At 39.1% G+C, this 13,471-nt stretch overlaps 1 protein-coding gene across 1 annotated transcript; it reads left to right on the top strand.

The window, feature by feature from the left end:
- The first annotated feature begins 12,865 nt into the window (after nt 1-12,865).
- LOC135886061 (olfactory receptor 5P64-like) lies at nt 12,866-13,471 on the top strand. The gene has a single exon (XM_065413950.1). It carries the CDS (start codon nt 12,866-12,868, stop codon nt 13,469-13,471), a length of 606 nt encoding a protein of 201 aa, XP_065270022.1.

Genomic DNA, 13,471 nt, shown 5'->3' on the forward strand with positions numbered 1-13,471 from the left:
AACCCCACTGTTTCAACACCTGTTTTCATCCAAAATCTGGAGAAAAATCAAAATATTGAAAATTTTTCACCAAATGAAAAGTTCCCAATATTTTTGATTCAGAAATGTTAAGCAAAAGATGCCAACATTTCTGAATGACATTTCCATTTTGAATCTGCACTTTGACTGAAAATGTCAAAATGTCAGCTCAGAACAAAAATTTGTGTTTCAAACAGACATTTAGAAATTTCATTTCCAAAGGTTGATTTTTAAAAAAATGTTTTAAAGTTCAGCCAATCACAGAAATGTAGGGCTGGAAGGGGCCTCAAGAAATCATCAAGTCCAGACCAACAGTACCAACTGTACCTAGACTGTCCCTGTCAGCTGCGTGTCCAACCTGCTGTTAATAACCTTCAATGATGAGGATTCCACAAAGTCCCTTGAAAGCCAATTGCAGAACGTAAATACCCTTAGAGCTAGAAAGTTTTTCCTTATATCTAACCTAAATTTCCTTTGCTGCAGATTAAGCCCACTCTTTCTTGTCCTACCTTCAGTGGACAGACGCAACAATTGCTTCCTGATAGAAAATAACAATCCAAATTGACATTTCCCCTGGTGAAATTGCAATTTTAACGAAACCACATTTTCCAGTCTGAAAATATTTCTGTCTGAAAATTTCAGCCAATTCTACTGAGAACATTACTGATAGTGAGATATCTTCAGCTGTGGAATAGGCTGTTAATGGTAAACTGGAGAAACCAGTAATGGCGGTCCAACAAGAAATAATCCTGCACAGGACTGTATGATGCCCAGGATTCTAGAATCTATCTGCAGTTCTACCCATAGGTATTGAAAGCGCCTACCTTCAACAAAATGAGTTTAAATTAAAGGTGGCATTTTCAAAAGCACCTAAGTGAGTTAGGAGCACAAGTCCTATTGACTTTCACTCTCATACAGTCTTGATGCACAGCTTTCTTGATGTATAAAACCATTTATTTACATTCTATGTTGAAGTTTAAAACAGTGAAAAGAAAATATTAAAAACAAACAAACAGAACAACATATTTTCAAAGGTTACAGACCAGGATCAAGTTATTGACATTAGAGAAAAAATTCAAAAGGGACTAAAAGTGTTGGATTGTGAATGCTGTTTGGGTGCCTAAGCAGGCAGATAGGAGTCTAATAGGATTTTCAAAAGCACCTAATCAGCTTTGCTGCCTAACTCCCATTGAAAGCAAACCTAACCTGCTTGGCATTTTTGAAAATCCCAACAGACTTTAAACATCTGTATTTTTGGGTGCCTGATTACCTTGGACAATCTGGCCCTAAATGACTTAGATGATTACATCCAAGTGAAAGTCAATAGGATTTAGGCTCTTAGGTCAATTAGATACCTATGAATATTGTACCCACTACCCACACGGAGGGAGGTAAGGGTTCCCTTGCATTGTGGATGCTATTTTGAGTGGATTGCAGGGGCAGGCCTGTGCAGTGCCCATTGCAGTTGGCCAATCTAGAGGTGAGAATGGCATGTGTGTGGTTCTGAAGACCTCATCTGAGAACCTTCCAGCAGGACAGATGGTGAAGAGCCAACCTGGCTAAGGCTGTTCTTTCCTCATTTTAAAAGCATTTGGGAAACCAATCAGACAACCCCTCCCTCCCCCTGATGCATGTGCACTCACACACGATCACCACCACAATGTAAACCCAAGGCAAATTGGGGAGGGAGGGCTCAAACCCTCAGTCAAAGCAGAGGAGTGATGAATTTAAAGTTAAAGCAAGAGAGTGAGACACAAGTGACCTAGGTTCCATTGCCTCCAACCCATTGTAGATGCTGCTTAAACTCTCTTTGCCTCGGTTCTTCGTGCATATAATGATGCTTCCCAGCTGCACTTAAGTGCTGGGAGAATAAATCCATGAATGAGTGCAAAGCTCCCAGATGCCACTGTGATGATGGGCAGATGAGAGCCTAGACAAAGAAAAAAAGTAAAGTCACTAAGTTACACTTGTGTCTCCATAGAAGTCTAGGACTGAAGGCTGAGAGTTTGAAATGAGCCTAAGGGAGTTAGGCAGCTAAATTCCACCAAAAGGCAATGAGAGTTGAGTACCTAACTCCCTTAGGTTTCTGAAAATTGTGTGGGATTTTCAAAAGTACCTGCATGATTTAGGAGCATAACTCCACTGCAAAGTCAGTGGTCTCTGAAAATCCCACCCAATGACTTCCATCCTTCTGCACCCACCCTACAGATATGGGGGATGGACTCCACTCTGTTTTCTCCAGTCTCCTTTTCTAGCAACTGCGTGGAAAGTCTGCATAATAGTTTTCCTGCAGGCTTCTCTCCTTAGACTCTGGAGTCTTTATTTCATAGTCGCCAGTGATCTCATCACATGAGCCTGGTAAGGAAGGAGATTTCCTTGGAGGGAAGCAGTTTGACACTATCCCCACTGGCATTCGTACCGCTTTTGAGAAATAGCGTGTTATTTGTATTGCCATGTGAGTAATTTAAAGTGCTCCTCAGTGGAAAAGTCAGGGGAGACGCAGCAAAGGATAAATGATGAAAGAGTCTGTCACTCTTTGGAGCAGGGTACAAGACTGAAAGGACCAAGCAGAAAAGGATAATGAGATTTTCTGAGACAGTTGAAGTGCATGAAGCGGATGAGGACAGAAGCTGAATTAAAGATTGAGGTCTCTGAGTCACTGAGGAGAAACATCACATTAGAAATTTAGCCTTGTGCAGAACAGATTAAGAGGTAAAACAACATTTCCACTCTTTTTATTTAAATTAAATCATGGATCGTGAGAATAGAAATAATGTATTAATTGATCTTAGCAGTCCCTTATCGAATGCAAGACTTCCCTTTACAGTGCTAGGAATATTCGGCATTGGTGAGGCCTCATCTGGAGTACTGTGTCCAGTTTTGGGCCCCACACTACAAGAAGGATGTGGAAAACTTGGAAAGAGTCCAGCGGAGAGCAACAAAAATGATTAGGGGGCTGGAGCACATGACTTATGAGGAGAGGCTGAGGGAACTGGGCTTATTTAGTCTGCAGAAGAGAAGAATGAGGGGGGATTGGATAGCTGCTTTCAACTACCTGAAGGGGGTTCTAAAGAGGATGGAGTTCGGCTGTTCTCAGTGATGGTAGATGACAGAACAAGGAGTAATGGTCTCAAATTACAGTGCGGGAGGTTTAGGTTGGATATTAGGAAAAAACTTTTTCACTAGGAGGGTGGTGAAGCACTGGAATGGGTTACCTAGGGAGGTGGTGGAATCGCCTTCCTTAGAGGTTTTTAAAGTCAGGCTTGACAAAGCCCTGGCTGGGATGATTTAGTTGGGGATTGGTCCTGCTTTCAGCAGGGGATTGGACTAGATGACCTCCTGAGGTCCCTTCCAACCCTGATATTCTATGATTCTATCTATATCTTATAATGTTTCCTCTCTCAAATTTCTGCAAACATCGATTAATGGGAATAGTTAATTTAGCTGAGTAATCCCATAGATTAGGCTAAAATGCAGAAGAATGAAAAGTTATTATGTGACACTACATTAAAAGAAGCTTATCATGCCAGAAAGGAATGGGAGAGAGAATTCTGGAACATCTATCTATCTATCTATCTATCTATCTATCTATCTATCTATCTATCTATCTATCTATCTATCTATCTATCTATCTATCTATCCCATACACACCCATCTATCTAATCTAATCTATCTATCTATCTATTCCCATACATCTTTTTTTGCCAGAAGCTGGGAATGGGTGACAGGGAATGGATCATTTGATGATTACCTGTTCTGTACATTCCCTCTGAAGCACTTGGCACTGGCAAAATGCACCTTTGGTCCCACCCAGTATGGCCGTTCATATGTTATCTCTCTCTCTTATTTCTCACATTAGTTTAGACTCCATTCAATGTCAAAATAATTTTCAAATGAACACTGAGCTAAAACCTTTGCTAAAATAATTCAAAACATATTTAAATTGTCGTGTCTGCTTCTCTTTTCTCTCCAATCAGTGTAACTCAGGAGTGATTCCGTTCTATTCTCATTCACACTGGAAGTGACAGAATTACTTTCAGGCATGGGGAGAGCAGCTTCATAGTAGCACCAACAACAGTGAGTGGGCTATTGGGAAAATATTCAAGTGTCTAGTAATTTTGGGATGTCTAAGTTTTAAGAAGCCCAGATTGAAACAACTTGAAGTTGCACTTTCTGGAAATCAGATACCTTTAAGATGTATCAAGAAGAACATCCAAAAAAAAGTCTTGACCTATAGAGAGACAAAGGTTAATGTCTACAGAAGAAGAAAAAAAAAGTGATGGGGGAAAAAAAAAGGAAATGTCTAAAATCTCTCTCTCTCTCTCTCTCTCTCTCTCACACACACACACACACACTGCCCCCTATAAGGCATGTTGGGCTGCATGGTCACAATGGCCCCTTCTGGCCTTAGAATCTATGAATCTAAGAACTCTAGATTGCCAAAATAGAAATCTGCAGGGACTAAGTAATAATTAAGTGCAGACATTAGTCTGTTGGTAACTCTTATATGGGAAGAGCAGCTGTGAGCATCTTATACTATACTATACTCTAGTAGCAATACGAATAACAGTAAGTGGGTTACTGGGCAAGCAACACTGTATGTAGGTAAAAGGAATTCAACCATTTTTTCAACATTTATAATTTTCCATGGGGTGGATAGAGAGAGAATTAGCTTGGAAAAAGTGGGAAACTAGAATATATATGATCTGACGAAGAGGGTCAGTGTTGTGCCATTGTTTGGGATCTTGAAAACATAACCAGCAGGGGAGGTGGGGGACTGAGTATTTCTGGAATGAGATTGAGGGATTACACTGAAAAATGACTTGATGTTCTCCCCCTGACGTTGCAGTTTATTTTCTTTTCCTCTGATAGAATCCATGGCAAACACAGAATGGGGAAATCAAACGGCCATCACAGAATTCATCCTACTGGGATTCAGGGATCTCCCTAAATTACAGACCCTTCTCTTCCTGTTGTTTCTAGTGATTTATATTGCGACCCTGGCTGGGAACATCCTCATTATTGCTCTAGTTGTGACTGATCAGCAACTTCATACCCCCATGTACTTCTTCCTGGGGAACTTGTCCTTCTTGGAGACCTGCTATGCCTCGACCATCCTGCCCAGGATGCTGGCCAGTCTCCGGACTGGGGACAGAACCATTTCTGTTAATAGCTGTTTTGTACAATATTATTTTTTTGGTGGGTTGTTAGCTGCAGAATGTTATCTCTTGTCAGCGATGTCTTACGATCGGTATTTAGCAATATGTAAACCACTGCACTATGGAATCCTTATGAACGGCAGGTTTTGCCTCCAGCTAGCAGTTGGGTCTTGGATCAGTTCTTTTGTGATTGTTGGCATGTTCACATATTTGATATCACAATTAACTTTCTGTGGCCACAATGAAGTTGACCACTTCTTTGGTGAATTCACTGCATTGTTAAAACTCTCTTGCAGTGATATGTATTTGGTGGAACTTATGGCTTTCATTGTTGCTTCCGTAGATACCTTCCCCCCATTCCTCTTAACCCTAGCATCCTACAGCTTTATTGTAGCCACCATCCTGAGAATTCCAACTACCACCGGAAAGCAAAAAGCATTTTCCACCTGCTCCTCTCACCTCATTGTACATCCTTCTACGGGTCTCTTATGATTGTGTATGTCCTCCCAAAAACATATAAACTGAGAGCCCTGAACAAAGTGTTCTCTCTCTTCTACACAGTCCTGAATCCCCTGGTCAACCCCCTCATCTACAGCCTGAGAAACAAAGAGGTTAAGGAGACCTTGAGAAAAAATTTCAATAAATTTATTCAAATTTGGTGAATCAGAGTTAATTCCCTTAAGTTACAATGAAGCAGTTATACCCTGAATCTGAGACGCACAAACTGTGTTTTGTCCCCTAGCATGGGCCTGGTCATTTTGGTTCACCTTTGAGAAACCATTAAGATGAATTTAATCTCTTTTGCTGTTTAAACATCCAAGTATCATGTGAGCCCTTTTTGCCACAGCATCTCACTGGGAATTCATGTTTGGTTGTTTGTCTACTATGACCACTAGGTCCATTTCACAGTCCCCCTTGTGTTCCAAGATACAGCCCCATGTCCTGTATGCAGGTCCTCCATTCCTGGTTCCTAAATGTACAACCTCGCATTTGACTGTATTAAAATGCATGTGGAACATTGTGAGCATCAAGTGAGCCTACCTTACCATGCAACCCAGACTACTCTGTATCAGTGACCTAACCTCATCCTTACTCCCCACTCGCCGAAACTGCATTATTTGCAAACTGTGTCAGCAACAATTTTTTATTTTCCTGCAGGTCATTGGTAAAGATAGTGGATGGTGTTGGGCTGAGAACCAATCCCTAAGGGAAAACACTAAAACACATCCACTGGTTAGTACTTCCCCATTAACAACTATATTTCGAGAGCTATATGTCACACATATTTTAGTCTATTTAATATGGGTGAGATTGATTTGCATACTTCTAATATATTAATCAGATTGTCTGGTACTAAGTGAAAAACCTTCCAGAACTCTAAGCATATTATGTCCACATAGTTACATTTATGAACCAGACTTTTAATTTTGTCTAAGAAAGATTGTTTGACAAGACCTATTTGCCATGAAACCCTGTTAACTGGCATCATTTTTTTTTTTACATTCTATTGAAACGGATAAGCTTGTGTATCAACTGTTGCATTATTTCCCTGCTCTGTTTTATATTATCTATCACACAGACTGCTGCCTACTTATCTTTCTATTCTGGTATTAACATTATTATTTATTTTTTTGCATTACATTAACACTTAGTATCTTTAGTAACAGACATACAAATAACACAGAGCTGAGTGGCTTTTATCAAGCTACTTTATAATGATTGAGATGATTTAGATTACTTAGTCTTTCTTGCTGAATGGCCTGGGAGTTACAACAATGTATTTTGTATCCTAAAGCAACCCAAATCTTCATAAAGAAAGGTAAGGTCTCCTACTATTTTAAAGAGAAAGCATAAATACATTCCTACATCATTCACATTTTGCATTTTTACTTTGTACTGGCAGCATCTCCTCCTCTATTATATTAGATAGATAGAGTTGTCTTAGCTTTTCAGCTAAAGCTCATTTGAATTATAAATATAGGCTGGGATTTTTGAAGTAACCTAAGAAATTTAGAGAACAAACTCCAATTACATTTCAATTTCAGTTTCATTGAATTTCAGTGAGATTTGGGCTCCTAACTCTTTAGGCTCATTTCAGAATCTCAGCCAAAATGAAAAATTGTCCTTTTTATTTATTTTATTCCTAATACTATTCTTTATAGACATCTGCCAATGTGCTCAGTGCTGTATGCAACACAGAGGAAAATACAGGTAATTTTGCTTAGATGTAGAGTCAGTTTCTTCTGCAAATAGTTATTCCAGTGAAAGAAAAGAAAAGAAAAGAAAAGAAAAGAAAAGAAAAGAAAAGAAAAGTTTTCCTTCAATGTTCATAAAACATAAAACCATTATGAGATCACGAATATCAATTTCTGTATCTTTCTATATTCATTATTAATAGTCCACTGACATGTGTCTATTAAGAGATAGACTGCACAGCTGATAATGAGAATAAACTAATGGGCAATAATGACAGATATGGCTAATTTTTTTTAAATGAATTTTCCAATGAATTTAGAACTTCATTTCTCTTGATGAGTTATTCGTGGGCCAATCCTGATTTGTTATTTGCACTAATTCACTGAATGGCTTAATAATCTCGTGGACTTGAATGTCAGAGTGGACCCTTATTATCATCTAGTCTGATCTCCTACATAGAACAGGCCAGAGAATTTGACCCAGTGACTCCATAACTTGTAGTTAAGCTAAAGCATATGTTTTAGAAATAGACATCCACTCTTGATTTGAAGAGATGGAAAATACACCACATCTACTGGTAAGTGGTTAACTATGTTCTGATGGTTAATTACCCTCAGACTCAAGTCTGTTACGTGCAAATGGAATAATCCATCATGCAGCCGCTATAGGGTTTGGAGGGGTAGCTAAGGTATTAGATATGAGTTGGTAAACCCAAGTAAAATTCCTTGCTCTGCCACAGACTTCCTGTCTGACCTTGGGCAAGTCACTTACTGTACGTCTACACAGCAGAAAAAATCCCTGCGGCAGCGCGTTTCAGAGCCTGGGTCAACTGACTTGGGGTTCCGGGGCTTGAGCTACTGGACTAAAAATAGCAGTGTAGATATTCGGGCTTAGGCTGGAGCCTGGGATCCCAGACCCTTCCCACAGTCAGGTTTTCAGTCCCACGCTCCAACCTGAGAGAGAACATTTACACTGCTCTATTTAGCCCCGCAGCCCAAGTTCTATAAGCCCAAGTCAATTGAAGTGGGTTTTTCTTTACAGTATAAACATACCAATAGTTACAATTTTCTAACTTTTGTAACTTAAAAGAGAGGTATAAAGAGACGGTGGGAACTTGTAACGTGGTGAGAAAATGATAATTTTGGAGCAAACAGGTTTTGTTTATTGTGGGTTTTGTTTTGTTTGTTTTATTCCATTTCCATTTTTGTTGTTTTCAAAGATTCTGAAGAACTGATTCAAAAACTCCTTTAATCGTCAATGAAACCAATTTTTTCAATGAAAAAAAATCTAAATCAGCTCTGATGATAATGTCTGGTTGGTGACATAAGACCAATGGAAATAACAATTTTGAGAAAGACTACACAAACTTCTTCATATTTAAAGTCTGTTGACTATACATTTCTTTCACCCCCTTTTCCCCCTCCCCACCACTTTCCGTAGATGGGGAATAATTCAACCATCAGCAAAATTTTCTCTTAGGCAAAAGAGCAATTCTTTAAGGCTGGCCATTAGCAATTAACAGTGTTGTTTATATTGTCTCCAGCATAAATATATAATTAATTCCCTGGTCACAATGACGTCAAGTCCCTTTCATCGATGGTATGAAAGAAGGTACTGCCTATTCCTAGAACGGATATAAATATGAAGAACAGAAGACTTATATTTTTCTGTAATGATAAAAAGCAAAATCAACGGAGTGGTGCAGGCATGTGAGTGCATCTTCTTAGGAGTATGCAGGGTCTCTTTAAACAAGGGAGCAAGATCTATGAAGAATATCAGGAGAGCAGACATCCTGCAGAAATCACAACCCAGTCATGGAAACCCTGAGAGAGGAGGTTGCATGAGAACTTCCAGATGGCGATCCAGGTAGCATAGTTCTTTGCCAGTGCTGTTAGAACATAAGAACGGCTGTACTGGGTCAGACAAATGGTCCATCTAGCCCAGTATCCGGTCTTCCGACAGTGGCCAGTGCCAGGTGCTTTAGAGGGGAATGAACAGAACAGGGCAATTACCAAGTGATGCATCCCCATTATCAAGTCCCAGCTTCTGGCAGTCAGTGGTTCAGGGACACCCATAGCATTAGGTTGTGTCCTTGACCATCTTGGCTATTAAGCAATGGATGGATCTATCCTCCTGGCATTTATCTAACTCTTTTCTGAATCCAGAAAATATTTTGGGTCTTTACAACATTCCCTGGCAATGAGTTTCACAGGTTTACAGTGCATTGTGTGAAGAAGTACATCCTTATGTTTATTTTAAACCTCTGCCTGGGTGACCCCCAAGTTCTTGTGTTATGTGAAGAAGTAAATTACACTCCCCTGTTCAATTTCTACACGCCATTCATAATTTTTATAGACCTCTATCATATCCTCCCCTTAGTTATCTGTTTTCTAAGATGAATAGCCCCAGTCTTTTTAACCTCTTCTTGTATGAAAGCTGTTCCATACACCTAATCATTTTTGTTGCCTTTCTCTGCATCTTTTTCCAATTCTAATATATCTTTTTTGAGATGGGGCAACCAGAAATGCATGCAGTATTCAAGGTATGGGTGTGCCATGGATTTATGTGGTGGCATTATTATATATTCTGTTTTATTATTTATCCTTTTCATAATGGTTCCTTACATTGCATAAACTTTTTTGACTGCCGCTGCACATTGAGCAGATGTTTTCAGAGAACTATCTGCAATGACTCCACAATTTTGTTTTTGAGTGTAACAGATAAATTAGACCCTATTATTTTGTATGCATAGTTGGGATTATTATTTTTTCCTAATGAATTTATTAGTTTCCAATTATCAATATTGAATTTCATCTGCCATTTTGTTGCCACATCACCCAGTTTAGTGAGACCCCTCTGTAAATCTTCGCAGTCAGCTTTGGACTTAACTATCTTGAGTAATTTTGTACCACCTGCAAATTTTGCCACCTCACTGTTTACCCCTTTTTTCAGATAATGTATGAATGTGTTGAATACCACTGGCCCCAGTAAAGATCCTTGGGGGACCCTGCAATTTACCTCTCTCCACTGTGAAAACTGACTATTCCTACTCTTTATTTCCTGTCTTTCAACCTGTTACTGATTTATGACAGCTTACGTTGCTTAAGAGGCTTTGGTGAAGGACCTTTTCAAAAGCTTTCTGAAAGTCCAGGTACACTATATCCACTGACTCCCCCTTGACTGCATGCTTGATGACACCCTTAAATAATTCTCATAGATTGTGAAGGCATAATTCCTTACAAACCTGGGGTGACCTCAAATTTCCCAGCACTTTGTGTTTAGAACTTATTATTGGTTGGGTCTGTTTAAATGTGATGGCAGTAGGGAATGTGATGTGGGTGGTGTGTATGTAGGGGAAGGATATATCCCTTAAACTGAGTGTTTCAGTGTCCCCTTGAACTGGTATGATTCAAATGGCAAGAATTGGATTTATTAAACAAACTGTAGTTATTTCTTAGAACAGGATTGGAGTTGGTCAGAAAACATTTGTTTCTCCTGAAATTTTTAACTAAAACTATTTAACACCCAAAAACTGACCTTTATTTTTTGGCAACTGACAACTCAACCGTTGTTAGCCAAAACTTGCCCCAAACCTGTACATTTTCAGCTGAAAACTACATTTCTGGCTGAGAACTGACAAAATACAAATATTTTGGATGGAAATGTTCAGTTTTCCGTTCTTTCCATTTCTCAGTGGAAAAATGAACATTTTGAGCAAAGCAGACACTTCCCATGAAATTTCTTAGTCAGCTGAAAACCCAATCATTCTTTAGGAAAAAAAGTTTTTATGGAAAAAAATTGACAAGCCCTGTACAGGATACAAAAGCTGTTCTCCCTCATACAACCCAGCCTCTCACAGTTCACATTCATAGCTGGTCCTGTCTTCTCTCCCCCTAGACACTCTTAACACAATAGGAGCTATTTGTTGTTGTAAGCTTTTCTATATTCTTGTCTATCTCAGGTTCTTCTCTGGCCCCTGTTACAGTATCTGTGCACCTCCATCTTTTCATGTATTCATGTACTCCTGTGAGGTAGGGATGTTCTATTATCTCTATTTTTTGCCCAAGGAGAAATGAGGTAAAAAGAACCTAAATACCCTGCTGCCAATTACAAAGGAAATCCATGGCACCAAGAGGAATTGAATGCAGGTTTCATAAATCCAAACCTAGCACTCTAACCACTGGACCATCCTTTCTTCTTTCAAAACTCTATTTCCCTCAGTTCTCCAGGCTCTGAACCACAGCTGGTGTGAATTGCTAGAGATATGTCAATTTACACTATAAGAGGATTTTCACGTGGCCTCTAAATCTAACTCCCATCTTGAATATCCCAAAGTAGGTGTGAGTCTTATATACCACAAATTATTTGGTCATGTAACAGTGAATCTTTAAGATTAATAAAATTAAAGTTGCCAATTTATGATATTCTTGTCAATAATTACTTCTGGCTCATTTTCTCTGGCAAAGAATTTGTTACTATAATAATACTATTTTTCTTGTACAAGTAATCTAATTTATCATGATGAGATCCAATTTTAATGTCCACGCACATGCTCAGAATGGATTTTCAAAAAACATGCAGCACTGAAATCACTCTGCTCACACGGAAATCTGTGGGAATTTTCTCCATTTACATTAATAGGAACAGCGTTAGACTTTGAAAATCTCACTCAATGTCACTAAATTTTCTTTCTTTCTTTCTTTCTTTCTTTCTTTCTTTCTTTCTTTCTTTCTTTCTTTCTTTCTTTCTTTCTTCACTTAAATCTAGAACTGGTCAGAAATTTTATTTTTCCACAGAAAATTTTGACAAAAATGGGGGGGGGGGAATCGTTTCATAGAAATGTTCAGTAGAACATTGCAACTTTTCATAGAAAATTTGAAAAAAGTTATCTGCTGGAAAATATTAGTTTTAAGGGTAAAGGAAAACAGATACTTTCTGCAGAAGTTTTCATATAGTTGAAAACTCAGTTTGCCATTGAAAATAGCATTTTATGGAAAAGTTTCAACCTACCCAAATCCAGACTCTCTGTCTAACTGTGTACCTATCTCTCTATGACTCACAAATGGTTGTATTCCTTTCTTACTATATTTTCAAAGATTATAATTTCTTCATTTATCCTACAGACACAATCCATGGCAAACACGGAATGGGAAAATCAAACGTACATCTCAGAATTCATCCTCTTGGGATTTGGGAATCTTCCACGGTTGCGTCTCCTTCTCTTCCTGCTGTTTCTAGTCATCTACATTTTGACCGTGGCTGGAAACATCCTCATCATTCTGCTTGTTTTGACTGATCATCACCTACACACTCCCATGTACTTGTTTCTGTGGAATTTGTCCTTCTTAGAAACCTGCTACACCTCAAACAGCTTGCCTAGGATGCTGGAGAGTCTCCTAACTGGAAACAGAGCTATTTCAGTTTGTGGGTGTTTCATACAAAATTATATTTTTGGTCTCCTAGCGGGCTCGGAGTCTTATCTCTTATCAGCCATGTCTTATGATCGGTATTTAGCAATATGCAGACCACTGCATTACGCAGCCCTCATGAATCGCCGGTTCTGCCTCCAGCTAGTGGCTGCATCTTGGATAAGTGGCTTGTTGGGTAATTCCATTATATTATATGTGTTGTCACGGTTAGTTTTCTGTGGCCCCAACAAGATTGACCATTTCTTTTGTGATCTAATTCCGGTTATTAAGCTCTCCTGCAGTGACACCCACCTCATGGAACTTGTGGTTTTCCTACTTTCTTCCATATTCTCTCTGCCACCATTACTACTCACCTTGGCATCTTATTTATGTATCCTCTCCACCATCCTGCGAATCCCTTCCACCACCAGGAGGCAAAAGGCCTTTTCCACCTGCTCCTCTCACCTCATTGTGGTCACATTGTTCTATGGAACCATAATCATTGTTTATCTGTTACCAAAAAACAATGCACTGAGAGACCTGAACAAAGTGTTTTCTCTTTTCTACACTGTCTTGACCCCCATGGCCAATCCTTTCATATATACCCTGAGAAATAAAGAAGTTAAAAACGTACTCAGTAAAGATGTCAGAAAAATTAGGGCTTTCCTGAGAGAAAACACAGGCACATAA

Source organism: Emys orbicularis, chromosome 12 (genome assembly GCF_028017835.1).
Source record: "Emys orbicularis isolate rEmyOrb1 chromosome 12, rEmyOrb1.hap1, whole genome shotgun sequence".
NCBI classification, from domain to species: Eukaryota; Metazoa; Chordata; order Testudines; family Emydidae; genus Emys; species Emys orbicularis.